The sequence below is a fragment of the Lathamus discolor genome, chromosome 5 (assembly GCF_037157495.1).
Source record: "Lathamus discolor isolate bLatDis1 chromosome 5, bLatDis1.hap1, whole genome shotgun sequence".
NCBI lineage: Eukaryota > Metazoa > Chordata > Aves > Psittaciformes > Psittacidae > Lathamus > Lathamus discolor.
The window spans coordinates 7,055,902-7,081,045 of NC_088888.1; the positions used below are offsets into that span (position 1 = coordinate 7,055,902).

Genomic DNA, 25,144 nt, shown 5'->3' on the forward strand with positions numbered 1-25,144 from the left:
CATTCCCAAACTGTTCTTCATGCAAATCTCAGCGCCTTCATTCCCCACAACGCGTGATCGCGTTATCGCAGTAAACACAAAGTGAGACTGGGCCAGAAAACGTCAATAAATGTATTTATGAAAAAACAAAAATAAACAAACTATACAACAAAGAACAATTGTTCTTATCAAAATACAACTCTTGTATCTAAAACTACAGCTATGCTACCTAATACTAAACAGCAGGAGAAGTCTTTGAGAAGGGAGGAAAATAATCCAAATCCTGCTGAAAGCCGGTTTTGACATAAAACGGAGTAAGGTCAAGGGACCTGCACAGGAGATTCAACTTTGGGGAATAAAATGGCAAGATGGACATAGACAGATCCCCACAGATGTGATCAACAAGGTAACAGCAATGTCTCCACCAACTAATAAGAAACACAAGCTTTCTTGGGTGCTGTGGGGTTCTGGAGAACGCACACCCCAAATTACAGTGCGATTGTAAGCCCTCTCTATTATGTGACCCAAAAGAAGAATGATTTATGATGGGCCCACGACCAACAACAAGCCTTGGAGCAAATTAAAGGTGAGATAGCTCATGCAGTAGCCCTCGAAGTAGTCCAAACTGGGCCAGATGTAAAAAATGTCCTGCACACCGCAGCTGGGGAGTATGGTCCTACCTGGACCCTCTGGCACAAAGCTCCAGGGGAGACTCGAGGTCGACCCCTCGGCTTTTGGAGTCGGGGGTACAAAGGATCTGAGGCCAGCTACACCCCAACTGAGAAAGAGATACTGGCAGCCTGTGAAGGGGTTCGAGCTGCTTCGGAAGTGATTGGTACTGAAGCACAGCTCTTCCTGGCACCCCAGCTGCCCGTGCTGGGCTGGATGCTCAAAGGCAGGGTCTCCTCTACACATCATGCAACTGATGCTACATGGAGTAAATGGGCTGCACTAATTACACAACGAGCTCAAACAGAAAATCCCAGTCATACAGGCATTCTAGAAGTCATCATGGACTGGCCAGAGGGCAAAGATTTTGGAATGTCACCAGAGGAGGAGGTGATGTGTGCTGAAGAGGCCCCACCATACAACAAACTGTCAGAAACTGAAAAGCAATATGCCTTGCTTACTGATGGGTCCTGCCGTATTGTGGGAAAGCATCGGAGATGGAACGCAGCCGTATGGAGTCCTCGATGACAAGATGCAGAAACTGCTGCAGGAGAGGGCGAATCGAGTCAGTTTGCCGAGGTGAAAGCCATCCAGCTGGCCCCGGTCATTGCTGAACGAGAGAAGTGGCCAGTACTTTATCTCTACACTGACTCATGGATGGTGGCAAAAGCCCTGTGCGGGTGGTTGCAGCAATGGAAACAGAGCAACTGGCAGCGCAGAGGTAAACCCATCTGGTAAACCAGAACAACCAAGTAAATAAAGCTGCTAAGATTGAAGTGGCTCAGGTGGACTTAGACTGGCAACATAAAGGTGAATTATTTATGGCCCCGTGGGCCCATGACACTTCAGGCCACCAGTGCAGAGATGCAACATATAGATGGGCCGTGACCGAGGGGTGGACTTAACAATGGACACTATTGCCCAGGTTATTCATGAGTGTGAAACGTGCTGCAATTAAACAAGCCAAACGGTTAAAGCTTCTTTGGTATGGAGGACGATGGCTGAAGTGTAAATATGGGGAGGCCTGGCAGATTGACTACATCACACTGCCACCAACCCACCAAGGCAAGCGCCATGAGCTTACCATGGTGGAAGCAACCACCGGATGGCTGGAAACTTACGCTGTGCCCACGCCACTGCCCGGAACACTCTCCTGGGCCTGAGAAACAGATTTTGTGGCGACATGGCACCCCAGAGAGAACTGAGTCGGACAATGGGACTCATTTCCCGAATAACCTTACAGACACTTGGGCCAAAGAGCATGGCATTGAGCGGGTATATCACATCCCCTACCATGCACCAGCCTCTGGGGAAATCGAACGGTACAATGGGCGGTTAAAAACCACACTGAGAGCAAGAGGTGGTGGGACATTCTAGTGTTGGGATACACACTTCCCAAAGGCCACATGGTTGGTCAATACCAGAGGATCTGCCAACAGGGATGGCCCATCCCAAACAGAACTTTGACATGTTGTAGAGGGAGACAAGGTCCCTGTGGTGCACATGAAGAATTTGCTGGGGAAGACAGTCTGGGTTATTCCTGCTTCAGGTAAAGGCAAACCCACTCGTGGGATTGCTTTTGCTCAGGGACCCGGATATACTTGGTGGGTAATGCGGGAAGACGGGGAATTCCGATGTATACCTCAGGGGGATTTGCTTTTAGGGGAAACCAGCCAATGAACTCGATTTTATGCTGTTGTCTGCTGTGTAATACTTTCATAGCACATCAACTAGATGTCTTCAGGTCACCAGCGACTGCCCCTGACTTCCCTCCAGCCATCATCCCAACAGAGAATGAACTTCGATAGAACCAGACGAGTTCTGCAGTGAATGAACGATCAGCATCAGCAGGACATGATCCAAAACTGCACACAGCCTTTCCTGCCCTGAAAGACTGTTACAAGGGATGGAACCCGACATCATGGACCAAAAGGACTTGAGAGCATTATCGGGATTAGTCCATGCACTGAGAAATGATTTGTTTTCTCTCTGTCTGTGTGTGTATGTGGATGTATATATATGTAAGAGAGATGGTGTATTGAAAATGTGGGATCTGAGCATGACGTGAATGGTACGGAATAAGGGGCGGATGCTGTCCTGGGTTTAGCAGTAACAGTCAGTTTTTCTCCTTCTTAGTAGCTGGCGCAGCGCTGCGTTTTGACTTTCAGCCTGGAAACAGAACTGATAACAGCGATGTTTTTAGTTGTTGCTCAGTAATGTTCACTCTGACCAAGGACTTTGTGAGTCTCATGCAATGCCAGGGAGGAGGGGAGGCCGGGAGGAAGCAGAGACAGGACACCTGACCCAAGCTAGCCAAAGGGGTATTCCATACCACAGCACGTCATGCCCAGGGAAGTAACTGGGAGTTACTAGGAAGAGCACCGGCACTCTTTGGAGAGCATCGAACTCGTTCGGCGGTGGTATTGTATTCTCTTCCCTTGTTATTTTCTCTTATCATTGTTATCATTGGTGGTAGCAGCAGTGATTTGTGTTATACCTTAGTTACTGGGCTATCCTTATCTCAACGCGAGGAAGTTAGATTCTCTCGATTCTCCTCCCCATCCCTCCGGGAGCGGGGAGGGGAGGGCAGAAAGAAAGAGGGAGAAAGGGTTGGGAGTGAGTGGACGAGCTGTGTGGCTGGGTTTAAACCACGACAACTTGCATACAGCGTTCAATCTCATTGGCCCCTGTGAAACCCACCAGGTAAACAGTCCGATCACAACGCTGCAGACCCCCTCGCAACTGCCACATCCTTTGGCCCTACACGCCCCAACTCATAGCCCCAGGGCTTGTCAAAGCACCAAGGCCTCAGAGCTCATTCCCAAACTGTTCTTCATGCAAATCTCAGCGCCTTCACTCCCCAAAATGAGTGATCGCGTGGTCGAAGTAAATAGGAAGACAGACTAGGTCAGAGAAATGTCAATAAATGTATTTATAAAATGACAGAAATAAACAAAATAAACCAAAAAGAACAAGTGTTCTTATCAAAATACAACTCTTCTACCTAAAACTACAACTACACTACCTAAAACTAAAAACACTTGTTCTTAAAACTGCAACTCTTCTACCTAAACTAAAGCTACTCTAACTAAACCTACAACTTCTCTGGAAACAAAAACAGTCTTCTAAAACAGGAACAATCCTCTAAGGAAACAGGAACTCTTCCATGGAAACTTCTTCAAATTCCCCAAACCTTCCCTCTCCACCAGTCCTGGAAAGAAGCAGCACAAGGTGATGTCAGTGAGGATACTGATGGTCAGGCTCGGCTCTCATGTCCCAAAGGCAGCGCAGGGCAGCGCGGTGCTGGCGCTTGTGCCGCCAGGATGAGGCCACCGGGCACCGTGTCCCTGCAGCGGGGCCATCGCACACAGCCCCAGCCCCAGCGTGGCAGCAGCCGACCCACCCTAGTGCCAGATGGGGGGCACGTGCTGCCTTACCACTCATCAGTTCGTGTCCATAGCCTCCTCTTCCTCCTCCTCCACATCCACCTCCATCGCAACCTCCTCCTCCACCTGCCCGTCCACCTCCATTGGCTCCTCCTGCAGCCCCACTCTGGTCCTGCTGGCAGCCTCCTCCAGCTCCCGCAGATGTTGGAACAGCCTAAGGCAAAAGCCGAGCAGAAGAGTGCATTGGTGCTGCCAGAGCAGCGGAGCGCAGCTGTGGGACAGGGCTCTGGGCACCGCGGTCCCCTCTGGCTGCCCGGGCAGAGCCGTGGGGCGCTGGGGCCCCGGGCCCGTCCCCAGCAGGAGCCGGGGGCTCCTTGTCCAGCAGCACCCACCAGCTCTGACAGGCTGGCGCCTGCAGCTGGAGGATCCTTTGCTTCCTGCGCTTTAGCACCTTGCGGGGCGGCAGCGGCTTCAGGACCTGCCAGAGCAGAGAGGGCAGGGGTGAGCGGCCGTGCTCCCTGCCTGCGGGGCCAGGGCACAGACCCGGCCCCGCGCCTGCCTCGGCACCCACCGGCTCCTTACTCGGTGAAGCCAGCCCTTTGCATCCTCGCCTCCGCAAGGGCTCAGCGCGGCCACCAGCAGGACAAAGGTCGACTTCTTCTGGGGCTGCATTCGGTGGCACCAACACAGGGTTCAAGCGGCAGGGAACAAGGTAAGAAGCATAGGGAAAAAGTGAAAAGGGATGGCAGTAGGGCAGAAGGGAAAGCAGGAGCAGGGCAGAAGGGATTGGAGCACACGGGCGGGAGCACAGGAAAAGCGTGGGCTCAGGGCTGAAGGTCTGCGTTGGTGCCTGGGCACGGGCCGTTGCCTCTGTAACGGGGGCTGTGACATCACCGCAGAGTTCCAGAGCTGCTGCGAGCAGGGGACAAGCCCTGAATTGGGCTGCGGCTTCATGGGGGACATTGGGCAATCGATACGTGACCCCCTCAGACGGCAGAGACACACTTGGGTGCTTAAATAATCAATGAAACGGGTGAAGGCTGCGCTGGCCAACTCCAGACTCAAGTTGATGCAGACTCAAATCCCCGTTTGTTACCACCAAGCCCTTTTCATCCCCCTGTTCGGCTCTTTCCCAACCTGCACATGCATACAACGTTCAATCTCATTGGCTCCTGTAAAACCCTCCAGGTCAACAGTCCAATCACAACGCTGCAGACCCTCTCACAGCCCTCACAGCCCCTGTCCTTACACGCCCCAACTCATCGCCCCAGGGCTGTCAAAGCACCGAGGCCTCAGAGCTCATTCCCAAACTGTTCTTCATGCAAATCTCAGCGCCTTCACCCCACACATCTCCCCCTTCTTTGTTTTGTATATTCGCTATCCACACCTGCTTAAGGGCTCCATTAGTAAGAAACTGCATACGCTAATAAAAACTCACAAAACAAACACTCTCAATACAGTTTTTCACTCGTGCGCCTAACCTAGCAAATAAACAGTTAAGGAACAGTTAACATTCTGCTCTAACAACTGGGTTCAAACTGGAGAACGAAAACACAGGTACCCATCCATTTACACAGATCCTAACAAATCAGTTTCCTGCGGCTGTGCTGTTCTACCCCCAGCCATCCCACGTGTCCACAGCATTCGAGGCTGCCGTTGCTTCCAGCAGCAGTCTGAAAGGGCTCGTAGGTGCGGCAACCAACAGGCACAGGGTGTCTTGTCCTCTCCAATTGGTTACAGATGTTCTCTTTTGGCCAAGTGGGAAACGACGATAGCGTCACTTCTCTTGTGCTGAAGAGACAGAAGACAAGGCAGGACGAGCCCATCGTGCAGAGACCCAGCGAGGTCCTTTCTCTGTGGAAACACAAGCAGACCCTCGTCCCCAGGTTATCAAAGGGAACGGGCCTTCCCATTCATGAGTTTCAAGATTATGTACTTTAATATGAGCTCTCCCCTGCTCTAAATCCTTAGAACCATCAAAATGGCCCTGTTTAGGATTCCCATCCTCCATCCTGCGATTTAATCAATTCCAAACATAACAAACTTTCGCTATACGTTCTTGTGGGGTTAACCCTGAACTCCCCCTTTTTTGTTTCTGCAGCATACTTTAAGGGCGCCATGTGTGCGTTCAATAACGGCTTGGCCTGTGGCAGAATGTGAAATACCGGTGACATGTTGAATTCCCCACTGTTGAAGAAATGCTCGTGTTTTGTGTGCTGGATAACCTGGCCCATTATCTGGTTTCACGGGTTCTGGAACTGCCAGAGCAGAAAAATCTGTGCCAACGTGTCGACAAACATCTTTGACCTTTTCAACTGAATGTACCAATGCGTAAATACAAGATGAAGAAGTGTCAACAGGAACATGGACATATTTGTATCTGCCCAATTCTGACATGAGCAACATCTGTCTGCCCAATTTCAAGTGACAAAAGACCGCGAGGATGAGTTCCAATCACTGGCATGGGTAGAACTTGTTGCCAATCAGGACACGGCTGTATGGTTTGCCTCGCCTGCTCCTGAGTCAGCTGAAAAGCACATTGCAGAGCTTTTGCGTTTGGATGATAAAAGTCATGGGATAAGGGAGCTTGTGCAAAACGATCAGGTAAGACCGTAAGACCTGCAAGCCCATCAGCCTGTGTATTTCCCTCGCTTATAGGTCCACGTAGAGAAGTATGTGAGCCACGTAGAGAAGTATGATGTAAAGCATGGGTGTACGCGGTGTTCCAGGAGCCACTTGAGCTCCCGGAGAAGGGCAAATAATGTTCCGCTGGAAATTTCCTTCAGGAAAGCGTGTGCTAGCCTAGAAACAAGGCCTGCCACTGAGAAGGAATCTGTGATAATATTGATTGGAGTAGTCCATCCTTTGAAAACAGGAACTACAGCAGAGAGTTCTGCTACTGAGGTGATCCTGTGACAACGTGTATGTCATTTTCCAGTGTCCTTCAGCATCTTTCCAAACTATATCTGCTCAGCCAGACCCATCAGTGAACACGGTGAGGGCCTCGGTTATTGGTGTAATAGTTAATTGTGAAGCAGGCAAAAAGGGAGGAGAATGTAGGGATTGCACAATTCTGTGACCTGGGAAATGAATCCTAATTTGCCCTGTAAAATCTGCTAGAGGACATTGAAAAGCAAAAGACGGGTGAGTTAGAAAGGTTAGTTGTTTTGTATCAAGAGGCAGATAGGTAATATTAGGTTCAACACCATCTAAAGTCAATAGCCATTCTCTTCCTTTCTGAATGACCATAGCTATCATTTCAATGGCTGTTGTAACTGTTTTTCCAAAATCATGTGACAAAAACATCCCTTCCAAAATAATCAACAGATCTATGTCTTGTGGGACCCATAGGGTTGAAAAGATGAATAAAAAAATGAAAAGGCTAATAGGGTTGTCCATGTTTCACCTGTGAGCAGCTTGACGGGTTAACTTTTGCAACCACTCCATCAAGGGCAGTTCGTGCAGAAGGGGTGAGTGTTCAGGGAGATGTCAAACATGGATCCCCCTCCAATAATTTGAAGAGGAGATGGAGCTCTTCTGTAAATATTCCCTAGAGAGGACAAATCCAATTTATGGCTCCGATTTACAACCTTCCCAGCTCCCTGTCCTAACTGTCTTCACAGAGCTGGGAGCTACAAGTCCATGTGAGTACAGCACAGCTCTGACCCCACCTACGTTTAAGGAAGCACAACCCTGGAATCCACCCATCAGGTGCAAGCAAAGCATAACAAGAGACAGCATGAAATAAGCACTGCCTTGGTCATTTGTTCACATCTGTCACCAACATTTAAAGAAGTCAGGCAGTTAAAAATGAGGGCTCAGTGTTCAGCTGAGCCAGCCACCACCAGCCAGGCAAGGAGAAGGACCTGCCAAGCAAAACACTCTTGGCCAGGGAACTTCCACTAATGCCCTTAGCCTATCGCAAATACAAAGTAGCACAGCCCACAGTGGAAGGCGCTTCAAGTAGTCAGGCTTTTTTGGCATTTGGTCCAAGTGGAGAACACATAGGGACAATCACCAAAGCTGATACGCAGCAGCTTGTGAGGATGGGGTAATCTGTGCCATTCCTTCGTGCCCCTACTCATCGGCATTTCAACATGAAAACACAGGATCTTTGAATTTCAGGAGCTCATGACACTCAAAACTCATTTTCTCTGGCACAGCCACTCCTTTTCCCCACATGCTCTTCGCAGCTGCTGGCTAACAGAGCTGAAGTGATAGGAAATTCTGCTTACATCTATCTGCATCCTGATTTCCCACCTAGTCTCCCTTCTAAGAAGCAGTACAATCTCCCATACAGGCCTCAAGCCAAGATGCTAAAATGGAATACAGAAGTATAATGGAGCCCCTTCACCACTGCCCAGTGTTGTAATAGACTGAAAAATGGGAAATAAGCATGCAAGAATGAAGGGAGTTGTTTGAAAAACGGCAAGCGAGGGCACCCGATCAGCTTGACACCAGCATTTCCAGGATCAGCAGGGTTACTGATGCAAGAACACATCAGGCAGACACCTGCAGTCACTGACCTGGCTGGCAAGAGAAACAGGACATCTTTGTGCACAGCAGTCAGAAGGTATGGGCAAGGACTGGGGGGGGGGGAAACATGGGGACTAATTCTTATCAGATCTGAGCACATCCTGGATGGATATCTTTGTGTCAGGCAACCAGCTCATCCCCCTGACAGCCCAAATCAAGATCTGGCCTTGTGCTCCCTGTGAGCTCACGAAACTTGGAAATGATAGGAAGTGGTATTTCCCTTGAAAGAAGGCACAACCCGCAGAAGACACACTCCAAAGGAGCTGTATGCCCCACTAGAAGCTTGTTTTCTGGTTACTCTCTTATTCTGCCCTCCATCATACCCAAGTCCCCAACCTCTGAGACTCAAAGGTATGGTTGTGTTAGCTCTCACTTGAAGTATCATTTTTTAGGCAAATAACAGCACCCTTGCACTTCTCAGCTCAAGCTGCCTTCTCTACCAGCACATAACTTCTGCAGCTCTTCTCCACATCCCCTCCACCTTCCTTTCAAAACAGGAACACCAGGCCTGGGCACAGGACTCTTGGGCTTTAGAGTTCACATAGGGCACAACAGAACATTGGAACCTGTTTATCCCTGGGTGATATTTGCCAAAATGGGTATGGTTACTTCAAAACGCAGAAAAGCAAGGACACAAGAAATGGACTATTAGAACTCTGCAAAACAAGAAGCATCCCCTAATTGTACCTCAAGCACTTGAAATAATCACAGCCTCAGTACAAGCTTTGGCTTACCTGCCCAAGATCAGGAGCTCCACTCTGCAGCATTTTCAAAAGCACAGTGTTTCTCCAGTGAGAACAGCTAAGGACTTCCTACTCTAAAACCAGAGGCCAGGTTTAGAGAACAAAGAGGGGCAGTTTATCTCCCTTGTGTCTGGGACCCCACATTCCTTCTCACCCCATTCTTTGGGCATTATAGACTGGATCACAAATAAAAGCAAACCCTCCCTCCAGCCAGCAAAAGCTCAAACAAAACCACGCATCACAGCAATTACGAATTATTTTTTATTTTTACAGTAGTCACTCTAACAGGGATACCAAGGGGCTTTTTTAATCAGAATTCTGATGTTGGAGTTACTTCATTAGGAAAGCTGGATAAAGACCAAAACAGCTGCTCTAAAATGTAATCACAAAGAGTTGAGATCATACTGTGCTGTAAAGGAGAGTTACCTAGTTTAACTTGCATAGCACAAGCATACATAAGTAGCTGTGTTAACAGGCATTGATAAAGCCCATCTCAATTTGTGTTATTGCCTTTACTTTGTTTCTTTTAAGTCTGAGCAACTGGTTGCTGGTCTCTGCTGGAACAAGACAGGTTTATTGGCAGCTGCTGTCCAATAGTTTAATTTGGTTTAGCCAAGGAACAGTGTACACTACGAAGTTGCAAGTGGTACGCTAAGGAGAGAAAGGAAAAAAAAAAGCAGTTAAAAGATTACAGCAATGGTTGGCAACACTGTTTTATGCTGTTACAGCAATTTACCACCCCACGTGATCCAGAATGTATGCTATTTACATAGCTCTCTAGATATACATTTTCCTGACAAGCATTCCAGAATACCACTCCTGTTAGAGCCTACTTGGATGAATCATTTCTCTCAAATAAACACCAACAGAGAGCTGAAAAGTCAGCACTTCTGAAGCTCAGGCTGCCTCCTTTACTCATTCACCCAGCTTTCAACACGGCTAATACTCAACCATAAACCTTCAGGCACAGGTAATCACAACCTGCACAGCTAATCTGTATGCACCAGTGTCAAATCATTCCAGCTGTCAGCTAGAAGCTTGTGCGTACCACCAAGTACTTAACAGATCACTTGTGTGCAGTTACACTTCTGTATGCAGGCAGAAAGGGCATTTACATAAAGCTCAGCCTGTTGCTGTGATTAACAGAAGTAATGACGTGTTACTGAGGAACTAGACTCGGCCCAGGTCAAGGCAGCACATACTTGGTGCTCTCACCTGAAAAGCTAAAGTACTTCTTAAAGAGCATTGCCTTCAGACAAGACTCCCATGTAACAGCTTGCTGGGCACAAAGAGGGGTGATCTGCCTCTTGTCATCAGTACTTGGCCAAAAGCACTATCCACAATAGTGTCAGCCCTCCCCCAGGAAGGGGTGCCAAGCCAGGCATGTTTACACCACCATGGGATAAGAGCAGCTAAGAATAGCACGGGGACACAAGACACCAGCCAGAGAGGCAGGAGACCTGTAGGTTTGGCAGAGCTTCTTCCACACATCTTTGTGACCTAGACTATGAGCACTTTTTAAGAGTACTGAGGCACACACATGCAGCACAGCTCAAGATCCCCACTTACGAAACAGGCTGAAAGGCCCTGCCTTCCCTGTCCGTGTCAGCTGGCAAGACAAGTTCTGCAAGGGCAGAATCTTGGTCAGCGTAAAGGCATGAAGGTGTCTGATCTTGGCTGGGCAGACAAGGGACACTGCCCATACCCCTCTGTACTAAGCCAGCTGGAAGGAAGGAGCTGGAAACCCAGGGGCCAGCTCTGGAGCTTACCTTAGCCATGTGTGGTGCATCATGGAGAGCACAGCTCTGGAGATCAGTGGCTGGCTTTGGGCAAGTTGTCCGGCCAATCTCCACCTCCATTATGTACTTGATTCCAGACACAATCTGCAGCAGGACAAGCAGACAGAAGCAGCTTTATTTGCAGCACAGGCAGAAGGGCTCTCTGAGGAGAGGAGCCTAGCAGAAAGGCACACGGTTTGCTGGTTACATGATGGAAACCAGACTCCAAAACGCACAGAGGGAATTGTGCACGGCAGCTTCCACAGCGGAGGCACTTGGCATCCTCGCAGAAACAGGAACAAAACCCAAGTAAACAAGTGGCACAGCGCGGCTTCCACAGCCGGTAAACCGAGTCCTGTATTCACCCACCCACGGCACAAGTGACACACAGCAGCATTCAAGGAGCGGCTCAACAAGACACAAGCTATAAAAGAAGGCTTCTGCTCACCTTCTGCAGAAGAAAAGCCCAGCTTCAACCACCTCAGGCTGGAGGCCTGCTCACTGCTCCAGCGAACGCAGGCCTCCCTTCCAGCCGCTCCCCAGAGGCTGCCATGGCCGATGCCCCGCTGCCCCCGGCCCAGCGCCCACCCTGCCGCCGCCGCTCACAAGCCGTCCCGGCACCCACCTGCCTCTTGGCGCTGATGACCCGCACCACCCGGCTGGAGTACATGTCGTTGCTGGCCCTGTTGTACTCCGTCATGGCGAACTGCAGGGCCCGCTGCAGGCCCTCATCGTTGTCAGCGTTGGCGATGTCCTGCGGGGCCCCCACCAGCCGCGGCCGCTCCTCGGCGCCGCGCACGGAGCCGGCGAGCACCAGCGCCACAGCCAAGAGAGAAGCGCACACCCGAGCCCCGGCCATGGCTGCGCAAGTGACGGCCCCGCTGCGCCCGGCGCCGCTTTAAAGCCGGCGGGGCGGGGCGGGCCGCGGCCCGGGCCCAGAACACGGCCCCGGCCCGCCCGCACGGACGCCCCGCCCGCCGGCAAGGCAGGGGCGGGCAGAGCCGGGCTCGGGCCCCGGGCCAGCGGGCGGGCTGCCAGTGCCGGTGTCTGCTGCCCGGCTGCCTCCTGAGGGGGCCGGGGTGCCCCGGGACGTGCTCTGCAGCCAGGCAAGGTGCCCGAGCACATGCATACAACGCTCAATCTCATTGGCTCCTGTAAAGCCCTCCAGGTCAACAGTCCAATCACAACGCTGCAGACCCTCTCACAACCCTCACAGCCCCTGGCCTTACACGCCCCAACTCATCGCCCCAGGGCTGTCAAAGCACCGAGGCCTCAGAGCTCATTCCCAAACTGTTCTTCATGCAAATCTCTGCGCCTTCACCCTGTGGAGGATTGGCTTGTCGAAAAAGGTCAAAGGTCACGCTCCCATCAACGAGCTGAAACAAGACATCTGTGTAGAACATGGTGCAAACCTCTCACACCAGATAATGAGGAACTGAAGGACACCGGCAAACAGCAACAAACTATGACCAATCACAGCCAAGGCCACTAAGTGATAAGTGCATGAGGAGGGTGGTGGGGGTGTGCACGGTGTAGCTGCAAACATGTAGAAGCTATAAACCAATGATCTTGTAACATGTAAAAGCTATAAGCCAATGATCTCTCTGTAACCAAACTATAAACATGCAAGCAAGGTATATAAGTGTCCATCTGCTTAGCAATAAACAATAAACGAGACTTGTTGGTCATCATCTGATGAGCTCGTCTCCCGGCGATTCCCACATCACACCACATCTCCCCCTTCTTTGTTTTGTATATTCGCTATCAACACCTGTTTAAGGGCTCCATTAGTAAGAAACTGCACTTCTCTTGTGCTGAACAGACAGAAGGCAAGGCAGGACGAGCCCATCGTGCAGAGACCCAGCGAGGTCCTTTCCCTGTGGAAACACAAGCAGACCCTCATGCCCAGGTTATCAAAGGGAACGGGCCTTCCCATTCATGAGTTTCAAGATTACGTACTTTAATGTGAGCTTTCCCCTGCTCTAAATCCTTAGAACCCCCAAAATGGCCCTGTTTAGGAGGTCCATCCTCCGTCCATCCTCCCCCTTTTTGTTTCTGCAACATAGTTTTAAGGGTGCTATGTGTGCGTTCAGTAATAGCTTGGCCTGTGGGAGAATGTGGAATGCCGGTGACATGTTGAATTCCCCGCTGCTGCAGAAATGCTTGTGCTTTGTGTGCTGGATAACCTGGGCTATTATCTGGTTTTACGGGTTATGGAACTGCCAGGGTAGAAAAAGCTGTACCAAAGTTTTGAGAGGAGGTGATACGCGGATCGACTCCACAACTCGTTAAAGATGTAAAGTAGGCATGCTTTATTCAGTGCTGAGGTGCATGGGCATCGTTCCTCCAAAGTATGCACACCCAGGGTCGTTTTTCCTTTACATTTATTCCCTTAAGGCATACATATGCATTAGATTACTGATACGCCTACACATATTTAGTATCTGTCCCCACTTCGTATTATAATGAGCTAGAAGGTCCTTTGCGCCTGCGCAGTGCCCCCTCTGGTCATGGGCAGGGGTCTCAAGATGAAGTAAATGAGTCTTCCTCCTGTGGGCAGGGGTCCTCAAGATGAAGTAAATGAGTCTTCCTCTTCTTAAACTTTTCACCTTTTAATCTTCGCGCATGGCTTTAGGGTTTAGTCGGTACCTCATCCATAAATCATCAGCTTCTCCCCCTTATCAATAGACCCAGACATTCGCATTTCCTTGTCAATAGTTGCTTATCAGTAGAATCAGGCCTCTGTCTCCTCCCCTTATCAGTAGTCTGTGCCTTGTTCGCTTGGTAAGCATGATAGGTGTTTACAGCAGACAATACTTTTTGTTAAGCAAGGGATTCTTCTAACTCTCTTATACAATCCCCTGTATTTTCCTTTGTACATTTTATTAACCCTGTATCAATCCCCCCTTTTCTATAAGTAAGTAAATCTTTTACTATGTTATTTATGACAGAGCTATCCATGTTCTTTCTATCGATTTACAAAGTGATTTTGACACACATTGTACATTTCATTAACCCTGTATCAGAGGGAGGGCACAAAATTACAAAATGGAATATAGAAACCTTTAGAATCGGTTTTAAGTAATGTGAAGTTTGATGGCTTTGTAACAGTAGCAATGGAAAATTACTGAGGTGCATGATACACAGAAAAAATCAGAGAGCAGCTAGAGAACACACTGAGAATTCTTGTACAAGACAAATCGTTAGAGTTGACATAGTTTGAAGAAAAGCAGTCTAGAAGAACAGGACACAGGACACCATGTGGGTGCTAGGATATATATAGTAGTCGACTGGGGACCATAAAGAAAGACTACAGAGCCCTGGGAGAGGTGGTTAGGGGCTCTGGAGCTCAGATAGTCTTTTCATCAATTCTCCAGGACACAGGGGAGGACCAAAATATAGCTAGGAGGATTGGCCAGGTCAATAAATGGTTAAAAGGGTGGCGTCGTAGTCAGGGGTTTGGGTGTCTTGAACACTGAAGTTTGCAGTCCAGGTCTACGGGGGGCTGGTGGAGCTGGTCTGGTGATAAAGAAGGGGAAGAGCAGTTTTGGTAGGAGCTTTCCAGACTGGTCAAGGAGGCCTTAAACTAGATGTGTTGGGACAGATAGGGAAAGCCTCACGCTAGCAGGCCCTTGTTCTCATGGGGGACTTCAAGCACCCTGACATCTGTTGGAACGATGGCACTGCACGGCACAAGCAATCCAGGAGGTTCCTCGATTGTGTGGAAGACAACATCCTTCTGCAAGTAATAGAGGAGCCGACAAGGAGAGGTGCCGTGCTTGACCTTGTGCTCACAAACAGGGAAGGGCTCGTTGAGAATGTGGTACTCCAGGGCAGCCTGGGATGCAGCGATCACGAGATGGTTGAGTTTGAGATCCTCAGGACAGTGAGAAGAGCGTGTAGCAAGCTCACTGCCCTGGACTTCAACAGAGCAGGCTTTGGCCTCTTCAGGAACCTGCTTAGTAAGGTTCCATGGGATATTGCCCTGGAGGGCAGGGGGGCCCAAGACTCTTGGTTGATATTCAAGGATCACCTGCTACAAGTGCAGGAGTGCTGCATCCCAACTAGAAGGAAGTGCGGCAGGAGGGCCAGGAGACCTCCTTGGATGGATAAGGAGCTGCTGAGGAAAATTCAAAGGAAAAAAGAGGCTTATAAAAGGTGGAAGCAAGGACAGACGGCCTGGGTAGAGTACAGGGATGTTGTCTGGGAACCTAGGGACCAGGTTAGGAAGGCTAAGGCCCAGTTAGAATTAAAGTTGGCCAGGGATGTTAAGGATAACAGGAAGGGATTCTACAGGTACGTAGCAAACAAAAAACAGAGTAGGGGTAACATAGGCCCCTGAGGAAGCTCTCGGGAGAACTGGCTACACAGGGTTTGGAGAAGGCTGAGGCTCTGAATGACTTCTTTGCCTCGGTCTTCACTGGGAAAGGGTCTGGCTGCACCACCCAAGCCTTAGAAGGCAGACACAGGCACTGTGAGAATGAAGACCTTGGGCCCACTGTAGGAGAGGATCTGGTTCGAGACCATCATAAAAATCTGAACGTGCACAAGTCCGTGGGACCTGATGGAATCCATCCGCGGGTCCTGAAGGAGCTGGCGAATGAAGTTGCTAAGCCACTGGCCATCGTATTTGACAAATCATGGCAGTCAGGTGAAGTTCCCGACGACTGGAAAAAGGGAAATACAACCCCCATTTTCAAGAAGGGGAAAATGGAAGACCCGGGGAATTACAGACCAGTCAGTCTCACCTCTGTGCCTGGCAAAATCTTGGAGCACATTCTCCTGGAAGGCATGCTGAGGCACATGAAAAACAACAAGGTCCTTGGTGACAGCCAGCATGGCTTCACTAAGGGCAAGTCCTGCCTGACCAATTTGGTGGCCTTCTATGATGGGGCTATAGAACTGATGGACAATGGTAAAGCAGCTGATGTCATCTGCCTGGACTTGTGCAAAGCGTTTGACACTGTCCCACAAAACATCCTTCTCTCTAAATTGGAGAGATATCAATTTGATGGATGGACCACTCAGGGGATGAAGAACTGGCTGGATGGCCGCACACAAAGAGTTGTGGTCAATAGCTCAATGTCCGGCTGGAGACCGGTAACGAGTGGTGTCCCTCAGGGATCGGTGTTGGGACCGGTCTTGTTTAACATCTTCGTCTCTGACATGGACAGTGGGATTGAGTGCGCCCTCAGCAAGTTTGCCGATGACACCAAGCTGTGTGGTTCGGTTGATATGCTGGAGGGAAGGGATGCCATCCAGAGGGACCTTGACACGCTTGTGAGGTGGGCTGATGCCAACCTTATGAAGTTCAACCATGAAAAGAGCAACATCCTACACCTGGGTCGGAGCAATCCCAGGCACAGCTACAGACTGGGCAAAGAAGAGATTCAGAGCGGCCCTGCAGAGAAGGACTTGGGGGTGCTGGTCGATGAGAAAAGGAACATGAGCCGGCTGCAGTGTGCGCTCACAGCCCAGAAAGCCAACCGTATCCTGGGCTGCATCAAAAGGAGCGTGACCAGCAGGTCGAAGGAGGTGATCCTGCCCCTCTACTCTGCTCTTGTGAGACCTCACATGGAGTATTGTGTGCAGTTCTGGTGTCCTCAACATAAAAAGGATATGGAACTGTTGGAACAAGTCCAGAGGAGGCCACGAGGATGATCAGGGGACTGGAGCACCTGCCGTATGAAGACAGGCTGAGGAAGTTGGGGCTGTTCAGCCTGGAGAAGAGAAGGCTGCATGGGGACCTCATAGCAGCCTTCCAGTACCTGAAGGGGGCCTATAGGGATGCTGGGGAGGGACTCTTTGTCAGGGACTGTAGTGACAGGACAAGGGGTAACGGGTTCAAACTTAAACAGGGGAAGTTTAGATTGGAGATAAGGAGGAAAAACCTTCCCGTTAGGGTGGTGAGGCACTGGAATTGTTTGCCCAGGGAGGTTGTGAGTGCTCCATCGCTGGTGGTGTTCAAGGCCAGGTTGGATGAAGCCTTGTGTGGGATGGTTTAGTGTGAGGTGTCCCTGACTGAGGTTCACGCTTTAGGGCAGAATTGTTACAAGAAATTAGCAAAAAACTTAGAAATTGATTGGCAACTACATGTTCCATACAGGCCTCAGGCCAGTGGGCAAGTAGAAAAGATGAACCGTCTGATTAAACAACAGGTTAGTAAAATACGTCAGGAAACGAATTTATATTGGTATCAAGCTTTACCACTGGCTCTATTAAGAATTCGAACTAAACCTCTGTCGAGAGAAGAGGTTAGCCCATTTGAGATTTTGTACGGAAGACCATATCAGTCCCAGTTTAAAGGAGAAAGTCTTCAGGAAGTGGGGGAAGGCTGTCTCCGACAGTTTCTGATCAATCTGGGAAAACAGTTGCAGGAGGTAAAGAAGAGAATAGTAGGGACAAGAGCAAGAGGTTTGGATTATCCGAGTCACCCTTTCAGATCTGGGGACTGGGTTTATGTCTAGAATTTTTCAGGAGATCCTCTACAGGAGAAGTGGAGAGGACCGTGCCAGATGTTACTGACCACCTTTACAGCAGTGAAGATAAAGGAACAACCTGCATCGAAACTGCATCGGTCATAATTTGGACTCATATGATAACCGGCGCACAAGCTTGGGACCAGAATTTATACCTGAAATTAGTGCAGAATGTCACTAAGGTTTTCAATCGTAGTGACTGTTGGGTGTGTGCTCAGTTGCCTAACTCAGGAGAAAGCCTCCCATTAATTGGAGTTCCAATTCCTAACACTGTCTCATGGACAAATTTGTGGGTGAACACTAGCAATCTGTATTCGAAGGAAAGGTTAAAATGTGGAATAGTTAATCCTAATCCAGGTAATAAATATTACACCTGTGCACAAAGATGTATTGCACCAGGAGCCAGGGGAGGAGATCATGCTTGTTTAAATGCCAGAGATGTAGGTCACCATTCAAATTGCAATCATACTATTAATATAGATGGTATCGTCGTTCAGTGGTGGCCCGTTCCTGAAGGGAATGGATGGTATTGGTTATGTGGAGAAAACGCTTATGAGACTCTAGCCCCAACGGGAAGGGTGCATGCACCTTAGGTGCTGTAATACCCAATTTTACCATTATCGACAGGTTTCCTCCCGGGACCTGGATGAGAAGTTTTGCTAAACAGATTAAGCGAGGGTTTAACCCTATTATTGAACGGCACGCTGCATTTCATGGTTTCGTAAGAGGGCTAATTCCATTTTAGGGAGTAAGTGAACTAGAGAAGGCAACTGTAAATATCTCAGCAACCATAGAGGAAATGGAAAGTAAAAACATTGATATAATCCAGGCAGAGCAACAGGAGATAACCAGCCTATCTAATGTGGTGTTACAAAAACCGAATGGCTCTAGACATGTTACTGGCATCACAAGGAGGGTTTGTTCCATAATCAATGAAAGCTGTTGTTCCTATATAGACCAAACTGGCAGAATTGAAACAGATCTGGAGGAAATTTGGAAACAAACTGTCCTGGGTTCAGCAGGAGCAGTTATTTTTCTCCTTCTTAGTAGCTGGTGCAGTGCTGTGGTTTTCATTTTTGGCCTGGGAACAGTGCTGATAACACCGATGCTTTTAGTTGCTGCTCAAATGTTTGGTCTGGCCAAGGACTTTCTGAGCCTCGTGCTCTGCCAGGGAGGAGGGGAGGCCGGGAGGAAGCAGAGACAGGACACCTGCCCTAAACTGACCAAAGAGGTATTCCATACCACAGCACGTCATGCCCAGGATGTAACAGGGAGTGACCCAGAAGGACGAGTTCTCTGCAGGGTTGGACGAGGTATCGGTCGGTGCTCGCCTGGGGGGAGTGGGGCGAGTTATTGGTCAGCTGGTGTTGAGGTGTTGTATTCTTTCCTCTTGTTATTTCCTTTATCATTATTAATGTTGGTGGTAGCAGCAGTGATTTGTGTTATACTTTAGTTACTAAACTGTTCTTATCTCAACCTGCGGGAGTTGCATTCTTTTCGATTCTCCTCTCCGTCCCCCCCGGGAAGTACAGGGAGGGAAAGAAGTGGGGGAGTGAGAGAGCGGCTGTGTGATTTATGGATGACTTTTGTTTAAACCACGACAGCGAGTGAGTGGACGAGTTGTGTGTCTGGGTTTAAACCACAACAACTTGCATACAGCGTTCAGACTCATTGGCCCCTGTGAAACCCTCCAGGTAAACAGTCCGATCACAGTACTGCAGACCCCCTCGCAACTGCCACATCCTCTGGCCCTACACGACACAACTCATCGCCCCAGGGCTTGTCAAAGCACCGAGGTCTCAGACCTCATTCCCAAACTGTTCTTCATGCAAACATTAGCGCCTTCAGTCCCCACAATGCGTGATCGTGTGGTCGAAGTAAATACAAGGAGAACCTGGGTCAGAACACTTCAAAAAATGTATTTATGAAAGAACTAAACAAAATAAAAAACAAAGAACAAGTGTTCTTATCAAAATACAACTCTTCTACCTAAAACTACAACTACACTACCTAAAACTAAAAAACTTATTCTTAAAACTGCAAATCCTCTACCTAAACTAAAACTATCCTAACTAAACCTACAACTTCTTCTGGAAACAACAACAATCTTCTAAATCAGGAACAATCTTCTTAGGAAACAGGAAATCTTCTACCGAAACATCTTCAAACTCCCCAAAACGTCCCTCTCCACCAGTCCTGGAAAGAAGCAGCACAAGGTCATTTCAGTGAGGATGCTGATGGTCAGGCTCGGCTCTCATGTCCCAAAGTCAGCGCTGGGCAGCGCGGTGCTGGCGCTTGTGCCGCCAGGGTGAGGCCACCGGGCACCGTGTCCCTGCAGCGGGGCCATCGCACACAGCCCCAGCCCCAGCGCGGCAGCAGCCGACCCACCCTGGTGCCAGATGGGGGGCACGTGCTGCCTTACCGCTCATCACTCCGTGTCCATAGCCTCCTCTTCCTCCTCCTCCACATCCACCTCCATCGCAACCTCCTCCTCCACCTGCCCGTCCACCTCCATTGGCTCCTCCTGCAGCCCCACTCTGGTCCTGCTGGCAGCCTCCTCCAGCTCCCGCAGATGTTGGAACAGCCTAAGGCAAAAGCCGAGCAGAAGAGTGCATTGGTGCTGCCAGAGCAGCGGAGCGCAGCTGTGGGACAGGGCTCTGGGCACCGCGGTCCCCTCTCGCTGCCCGGGCAGAGCCGTGGGGCGCTGGGGCCCCGGGCCCGTCCCCAGCAGGAGCCGGGGGCTCCTTGTCCAGCAGCACCCACCAGCTCTGACAGGCTGGCGCCTGCAGCTGGAGGATCCTTTGCTTCCTGCGCTTTAGCACCTTGCGGGGCGGCAGCGGCTTCAGGACCTGCCAGAGCAGAGAGGGCAGGGGTGAGCGGCCGTGCTCCCTGCCTGCGGGGCCAGGGCACAGACCCGGCCCCGCGCCTGCCTCGGCACCCACCGGCTCCTTACTCGGTGAAGCCAGCCCTTTGCATCCTCGCCTCCGCAAGGGCTCAGCGCGGCCACCAGCAGGACAAAGGTCGACTTCTTCTGGGGCTGCATTCGGTGGTAGCAACAGAGGGTTCAACAGGAGGGGAACAAGGTAACAGGTATAGGGGACAAACGTGCAGGGATGGCAGTAGGGCAGAAGGGAAAGCAGGAGCAGGGCAGAAGGGACTGGAGCACACGGGCGGGAGCACAGGAAAAGCGTGGGCTCAGGGCTGAAGGTCTGCGTTGGTGCCTGGGCACGGGCCGTTGCCTCTGTAACGGGGGCTGTGACATCACCGCAGAGTTCCAGAGCTGCTGCGAGCAGGGGACAAGCCCTGAATTGGGCTGCGGCTTCATGGGGGACATTGGGCAATCGATACGTGACCCCCTCAGACGGCAGAGACACACTTGGGTGCTTAAATAATCAATGGAACGGGTGAAGGCTGCGCTGGCCAACTCCAGACTCAAGTTGAAGCAGACTCAAATCCCCGTTTGTTACCACCAAGCCCTTTTCATCCCCCTGTTCGGCTCTTTCCCAACCTGCACATACATACAACGTTCAATCTCATTGGCTCCGGTAAAACCCTCCAGGTCAACAGTCCAATCACAACGCTGCAGACCCTCTCACAGCCCTCACAGCCCCTGGCCTTACACGCCCCAACTCATCGCCCCAGGGCTGTCAAAGCACCGAGGCCTCAGAGCTCATTCCCAAACTGTTCTTCATGCAAATCTCAGCGCCTTCACCCCACACATCTCCCCCTTCTTTGTTCTGTATATTCGCTATCCACACCTGCTTAAGGGCTCCATTAGTAAGAAACTGCATACGCTAATAAAAACTCACAAAACAAACACTCTCAATACAGTTTTTTCACTCGTGCTCCTAACCTAGCAAATAAACAGTTAAGGAACAGTTAACATTCTGCTCTAACAACTGGCTTCAAACTAGAGAACGCAAACACAGGTACCCATCCATTTACACAGATCCTAACAAATCAGTTTCCTGCGGCTGTGTTGTTCTGCCCCCAGCCATCCCACGTGTCCGCAGCATTCGAGGCTGCCGTTGCTTCCAACAGCAGTCTGAAAGGGCTCGTAGGTGCGGCAACCGACAGGCACAGGGTGTCTTGTCCTCTCCAATTGGTTACAGATGTTCTCTTTTGGCCAAGTGGGAAACGACGATAGGGTCACTTCTCTTGTGCTGAAGAGACAGAAGACAAGGCAGGACGAGCCCATCGTGCAGAGACCCAGCGAGGTCCTTTCCCTGTGGAAACACAAGCAGACCCTCGTGCCCAGGTTATCAAAGGGAACGGGCCTTCCCATTCATGAGTTTCAAGATTACGTACTTTAATGTGAGCTTTCCCCTGCTCTAAATCCTTAGAACCCCCAAAATGGCCCTGTTTAGGATTCCCATCCTCCGTCCATCCTCCCCCTTTTTGTTTCTGCAACATAGTTTTAAGGGTGCTATGTGTGCGTTCAGTAACGGCTTGGCCTGTGGCAGAATGTGGAATACCAGTGACATGTTGAATTCCCCGCTGCTGCAGAAATGCTTGTGCTTTGTGTGCTGGATAACCTGGGCTATTATCTGGTTTTACGGGTTATGGAACTGCCAGGGTAGAAAAAGCTGTACCAAAGTTTTGAGAGGAGGTGATACGCGGATCGACTCCACAACTCGTTAAAGTTGTAAAGTAGGTATGCTTTATTCAGTGCGGAGGTGCATGGGGATCTTCCCTCCAAAGTATGCACACCCAGGGTCGTTTTTCCTTTACATTTATTCCCTTAAGGCATACATATGCATTAGATTACTGATACGCCTACACATATTTAGTATCTGTCCCCGCTTCGTATTATAATGAGCTAGAAGGTCCTTTGCGCCTGCGCAGTGCCCTCTCTGGTCATGGGCAGGGGTCTCAAGATGAAGTAAATGAGTCTTCCTCCTGTGGGCAGGGGTCCTCAAGATGAAGTAAATGAGTCTTCCTCTTCTTAAACTTTTCACCTTTTAATCTTCGCGCATGGCTTTAGGGTTTAGTCGGTACCTCATCCATAAATCATCAGCTTCTCCCCCTTATCAATAGACCCAGACATTCGCATTTCCTTGTCAATAGTTGCTTATCAGTAGAATCAGGCCTCTGTCTCCTCCCCTTATCAGTAGTCTGTGCCTTGTTCGCTTGGTAAGCATGATAGGTGTTTACAGCAGACAATACTTTTTGTTAAGCAAGGGATTCTTCTAACTCTCTTATACAATCCCCTGTATTTTCCTTTGTACATTTTATTAACCCTGTATCAATCCCCCCTTTTCTATAAGTAAGTAAATCTTTTACTATGTTATTTATGACAGAGCTATCCATGTTCTTTCTATCGATTTACAAAGTGATTTTGACACACATTGTACATTTCATTAACCCTGTATCAGAGGGAGGGCACAAAATTACAAAATGGAATATAGAAACCTTTAGAATCGGTTTTAAGTAATGTGAAGTTTGATGGCTTTGTAACAGTAGCAATGGAAAATTACTGAGGTGCATGATACACAGAAAAAATCAGAGAGCAGCTAGAGAACACACTGAGAATTCTTGTACAAGACAAATCGTTAGAGTTGACATAGATTGAAGAAATCAGTCTAGAAGAACAGGACACAGGACACCATGTGGGTGCTAGGATATATATAGTAGTCGACTGGGGACCATAAAGAAAGACTACAGAGCCCTGGGAGAGGTGGTTAGGGGCTCTGGAGCTCAGATAGTCTTTTCATCAATTCTCCAGGACACAGGGGAGGACCAAAATATAGCTAGGAGGATTGGCCAGGTCAATAAATGGTTAAAAGGGTGGTGTCATAGTCAGGGGTTTGGGTGTCTTGAATGCGGGACTGAAGTTTGCAGTCCAGGTCTACTGGGGGCTGGTGGAGCTGGTCTGGTGATAAAGAAGGGGAAGAGCAGTTTTGGTAGGAGCTTTCCAGACTGGTCAAGGAGGCCTTAAACTAGATGTGTTGGGACAGATAGGGAAAGCCTCACGCTAGCAGGCCCTTGTTCTCATGGGGGACTTCAAGCACCCTGACATCTGTTGGAACGATGGCACTGCACGGCACAAGCAATCCAGGAGGTTCCTCGATTGTGTGGAAGACAACATCCTTCTGCAAGTAATAGAGGAGCCGACAAGGAGAGGTGCCGTGCTTGACCTTGTGCTCACAAACAGGGAAGGGCTCGTTGAGAATGTGGTACTCCAGGGCAGCCTGGGATGCAGCGATCACGAGATGGTTGAGTTTGAGATCCTCAGGACAGTGAGAAGAGCGTGTAGCAAGCTCACTGCCCTGGACTTCAACAGAGCAGGCTTTGGCCTCTTCAGGAACCTGCTTAGTAAGGTTCCATGGGATATAGCCTTGGAGGGCAGGGGGGCCCAAGACTCTTGGTTGATATTCAAGGATCACCTGCTACAAGCTCAGGAATGCTGCATCCCAACTAGAAGGAAGTGCGGCAGGAGGGCCAGGAGACCTCCTTGGATGGATAAGGAGCTGCTGAGGAAAATTCAAAGGAAAAAAGAGGCTTATAAAAGGTGGAAGCAAGGACAGACGGCCTGGGTAGAGTACAGGGATGTTGTCTGGGAACCTAGGGACCAGGTTAGGAAGGCTAAGGCCCAGTTAGAATTAAAGTTGGCCAGGGATGTTAAGGATTACAGGAAGGGATTCTACAGGTACGTAGCAAACAAAAAACAGAGTAGGGACAACATAGGCCCCTGAGGAAGCTCTCAGGAGAACTGGCTACACAGGGTTTGGAGAAGGCTGAGGCTCTGAATGACTTCTTTGCCTCGGTCTTCACTGGCAAAGGGTCTGGCTGCACCACCCAAGCCTTAGAAGGCAGACACAGGCACTGTGAAAATGGAGACCTTGGGCCCACTGTAGGAGAGGATCTGGTTCGAGACCATCATAAAAATCTGAACGCACACAAGTCCATGGGACCTGATGGAATCCATCCGCGGGTCCTGAAGGAGCTGGCGAATGAAGTTGCTAAGCCACTGGCCATCGTATTTGACAAATCATGGCAGTCAGGTGAAGTTCCCGACGACTGGAAAAAGGGAAATATAACCCCCATTTTCAAGAAGGGGAAAATGGAAGATCCGGGCAATTACAGACCAGTCAGTCTCACCTCTGTGCCTGGCAAAATCTTGGAGCACATTCTCCTGGAAGGCATGCTAAGGCACATGAAAAAAAACAAGGTGCTTGGTGACAGCCAGCATGGCTTCACTAAGGGGAAATCCTGCCTGACCAACCTGGTGGCCTTCTATGATGGGGCTACAGAACTGATGGACAAGGGTAAAGCAGCTGATGTCATCTACCTGGACTTGTGCAAAGCGTTTGACACTGTCCCACACAACATCCTTGTCTCTAAATTGGAGAGACATCAATTTGATGGATGGACCACTCAGGGGATAAAGAACTGGCTGGACGGCCGCACACAAAGAGTTGTGGTCAATGGCTCAATGTCCGGCTGGAGACCAGTAATGAGTGGTGTCCCTCAGGGATCGGTGTTGGGACCGGTCTTGTTTAACATCTTCGTCACTGACATGGACAGTGGGATTGAGTGCGCCCTCAGCAAGTTTGCCAATGACACCAAGCTGT

The 25,144-nt window shown here is 49.8% G+C and overlaps 1 protein-coding gene across 1 annotated transcript; it reads right to left on the minus strand.

The window, feature by feature from the left end:
• Positions 1–9,560: 9,560 nt before the first annotated feature.
• Positions 9,561–11,975, minus strand: LOC136014679 (cystatin-like). The gene is made up of 3 exons (XM_065679587.1): positions 11,717–11,975; positions 11,083–11,196; positions 9,561–9,964 (listed from the first exon to the last, which is right to left on the minus strand). Exons 1-3 carry the CDS (start codon positions 11,948–11,950, stop codon positions 9,887–9,889), a joined length of 426 nt encoding a protein of 141 aa, XP_065535659.1. The 5' UTR covers positions 11,951–11,975; the 3' UTR covers positions 9,561–9,886.
• Between the last annotated feature and the right edge of the window lie 13,169 nt (positions 11,976–25,144).

What these genes read in the sequence shown, in the direction of transcription:
- LOC136014679 (XM_065679587.1), bottom strand. Translation starts at nt 11,950, where the DNA reads ATGGCCGGGGCTCGGGTGTGCGCTTCTCTCTTGGCTGTGGCGCTGGTG. An exon ending in TCATCAGCGCCAAGAGGCAG is followed by an intron (nt 11,197 to 11,716) that starts GTGGGTGCCGGG and finishes GTCCTGCTGCAG; the next exon opens with ATTGTGTCTGGAATCAAGTA. An exon ending in ATGCACCACACATGGCTAAG is followed by an intron (nt 9,965 to 11,082) that starts GTAAGCTCCAGA and finishes TTCTCTCCTTAG; the next exon opens with CGTACCACTTGCAACTTCGT.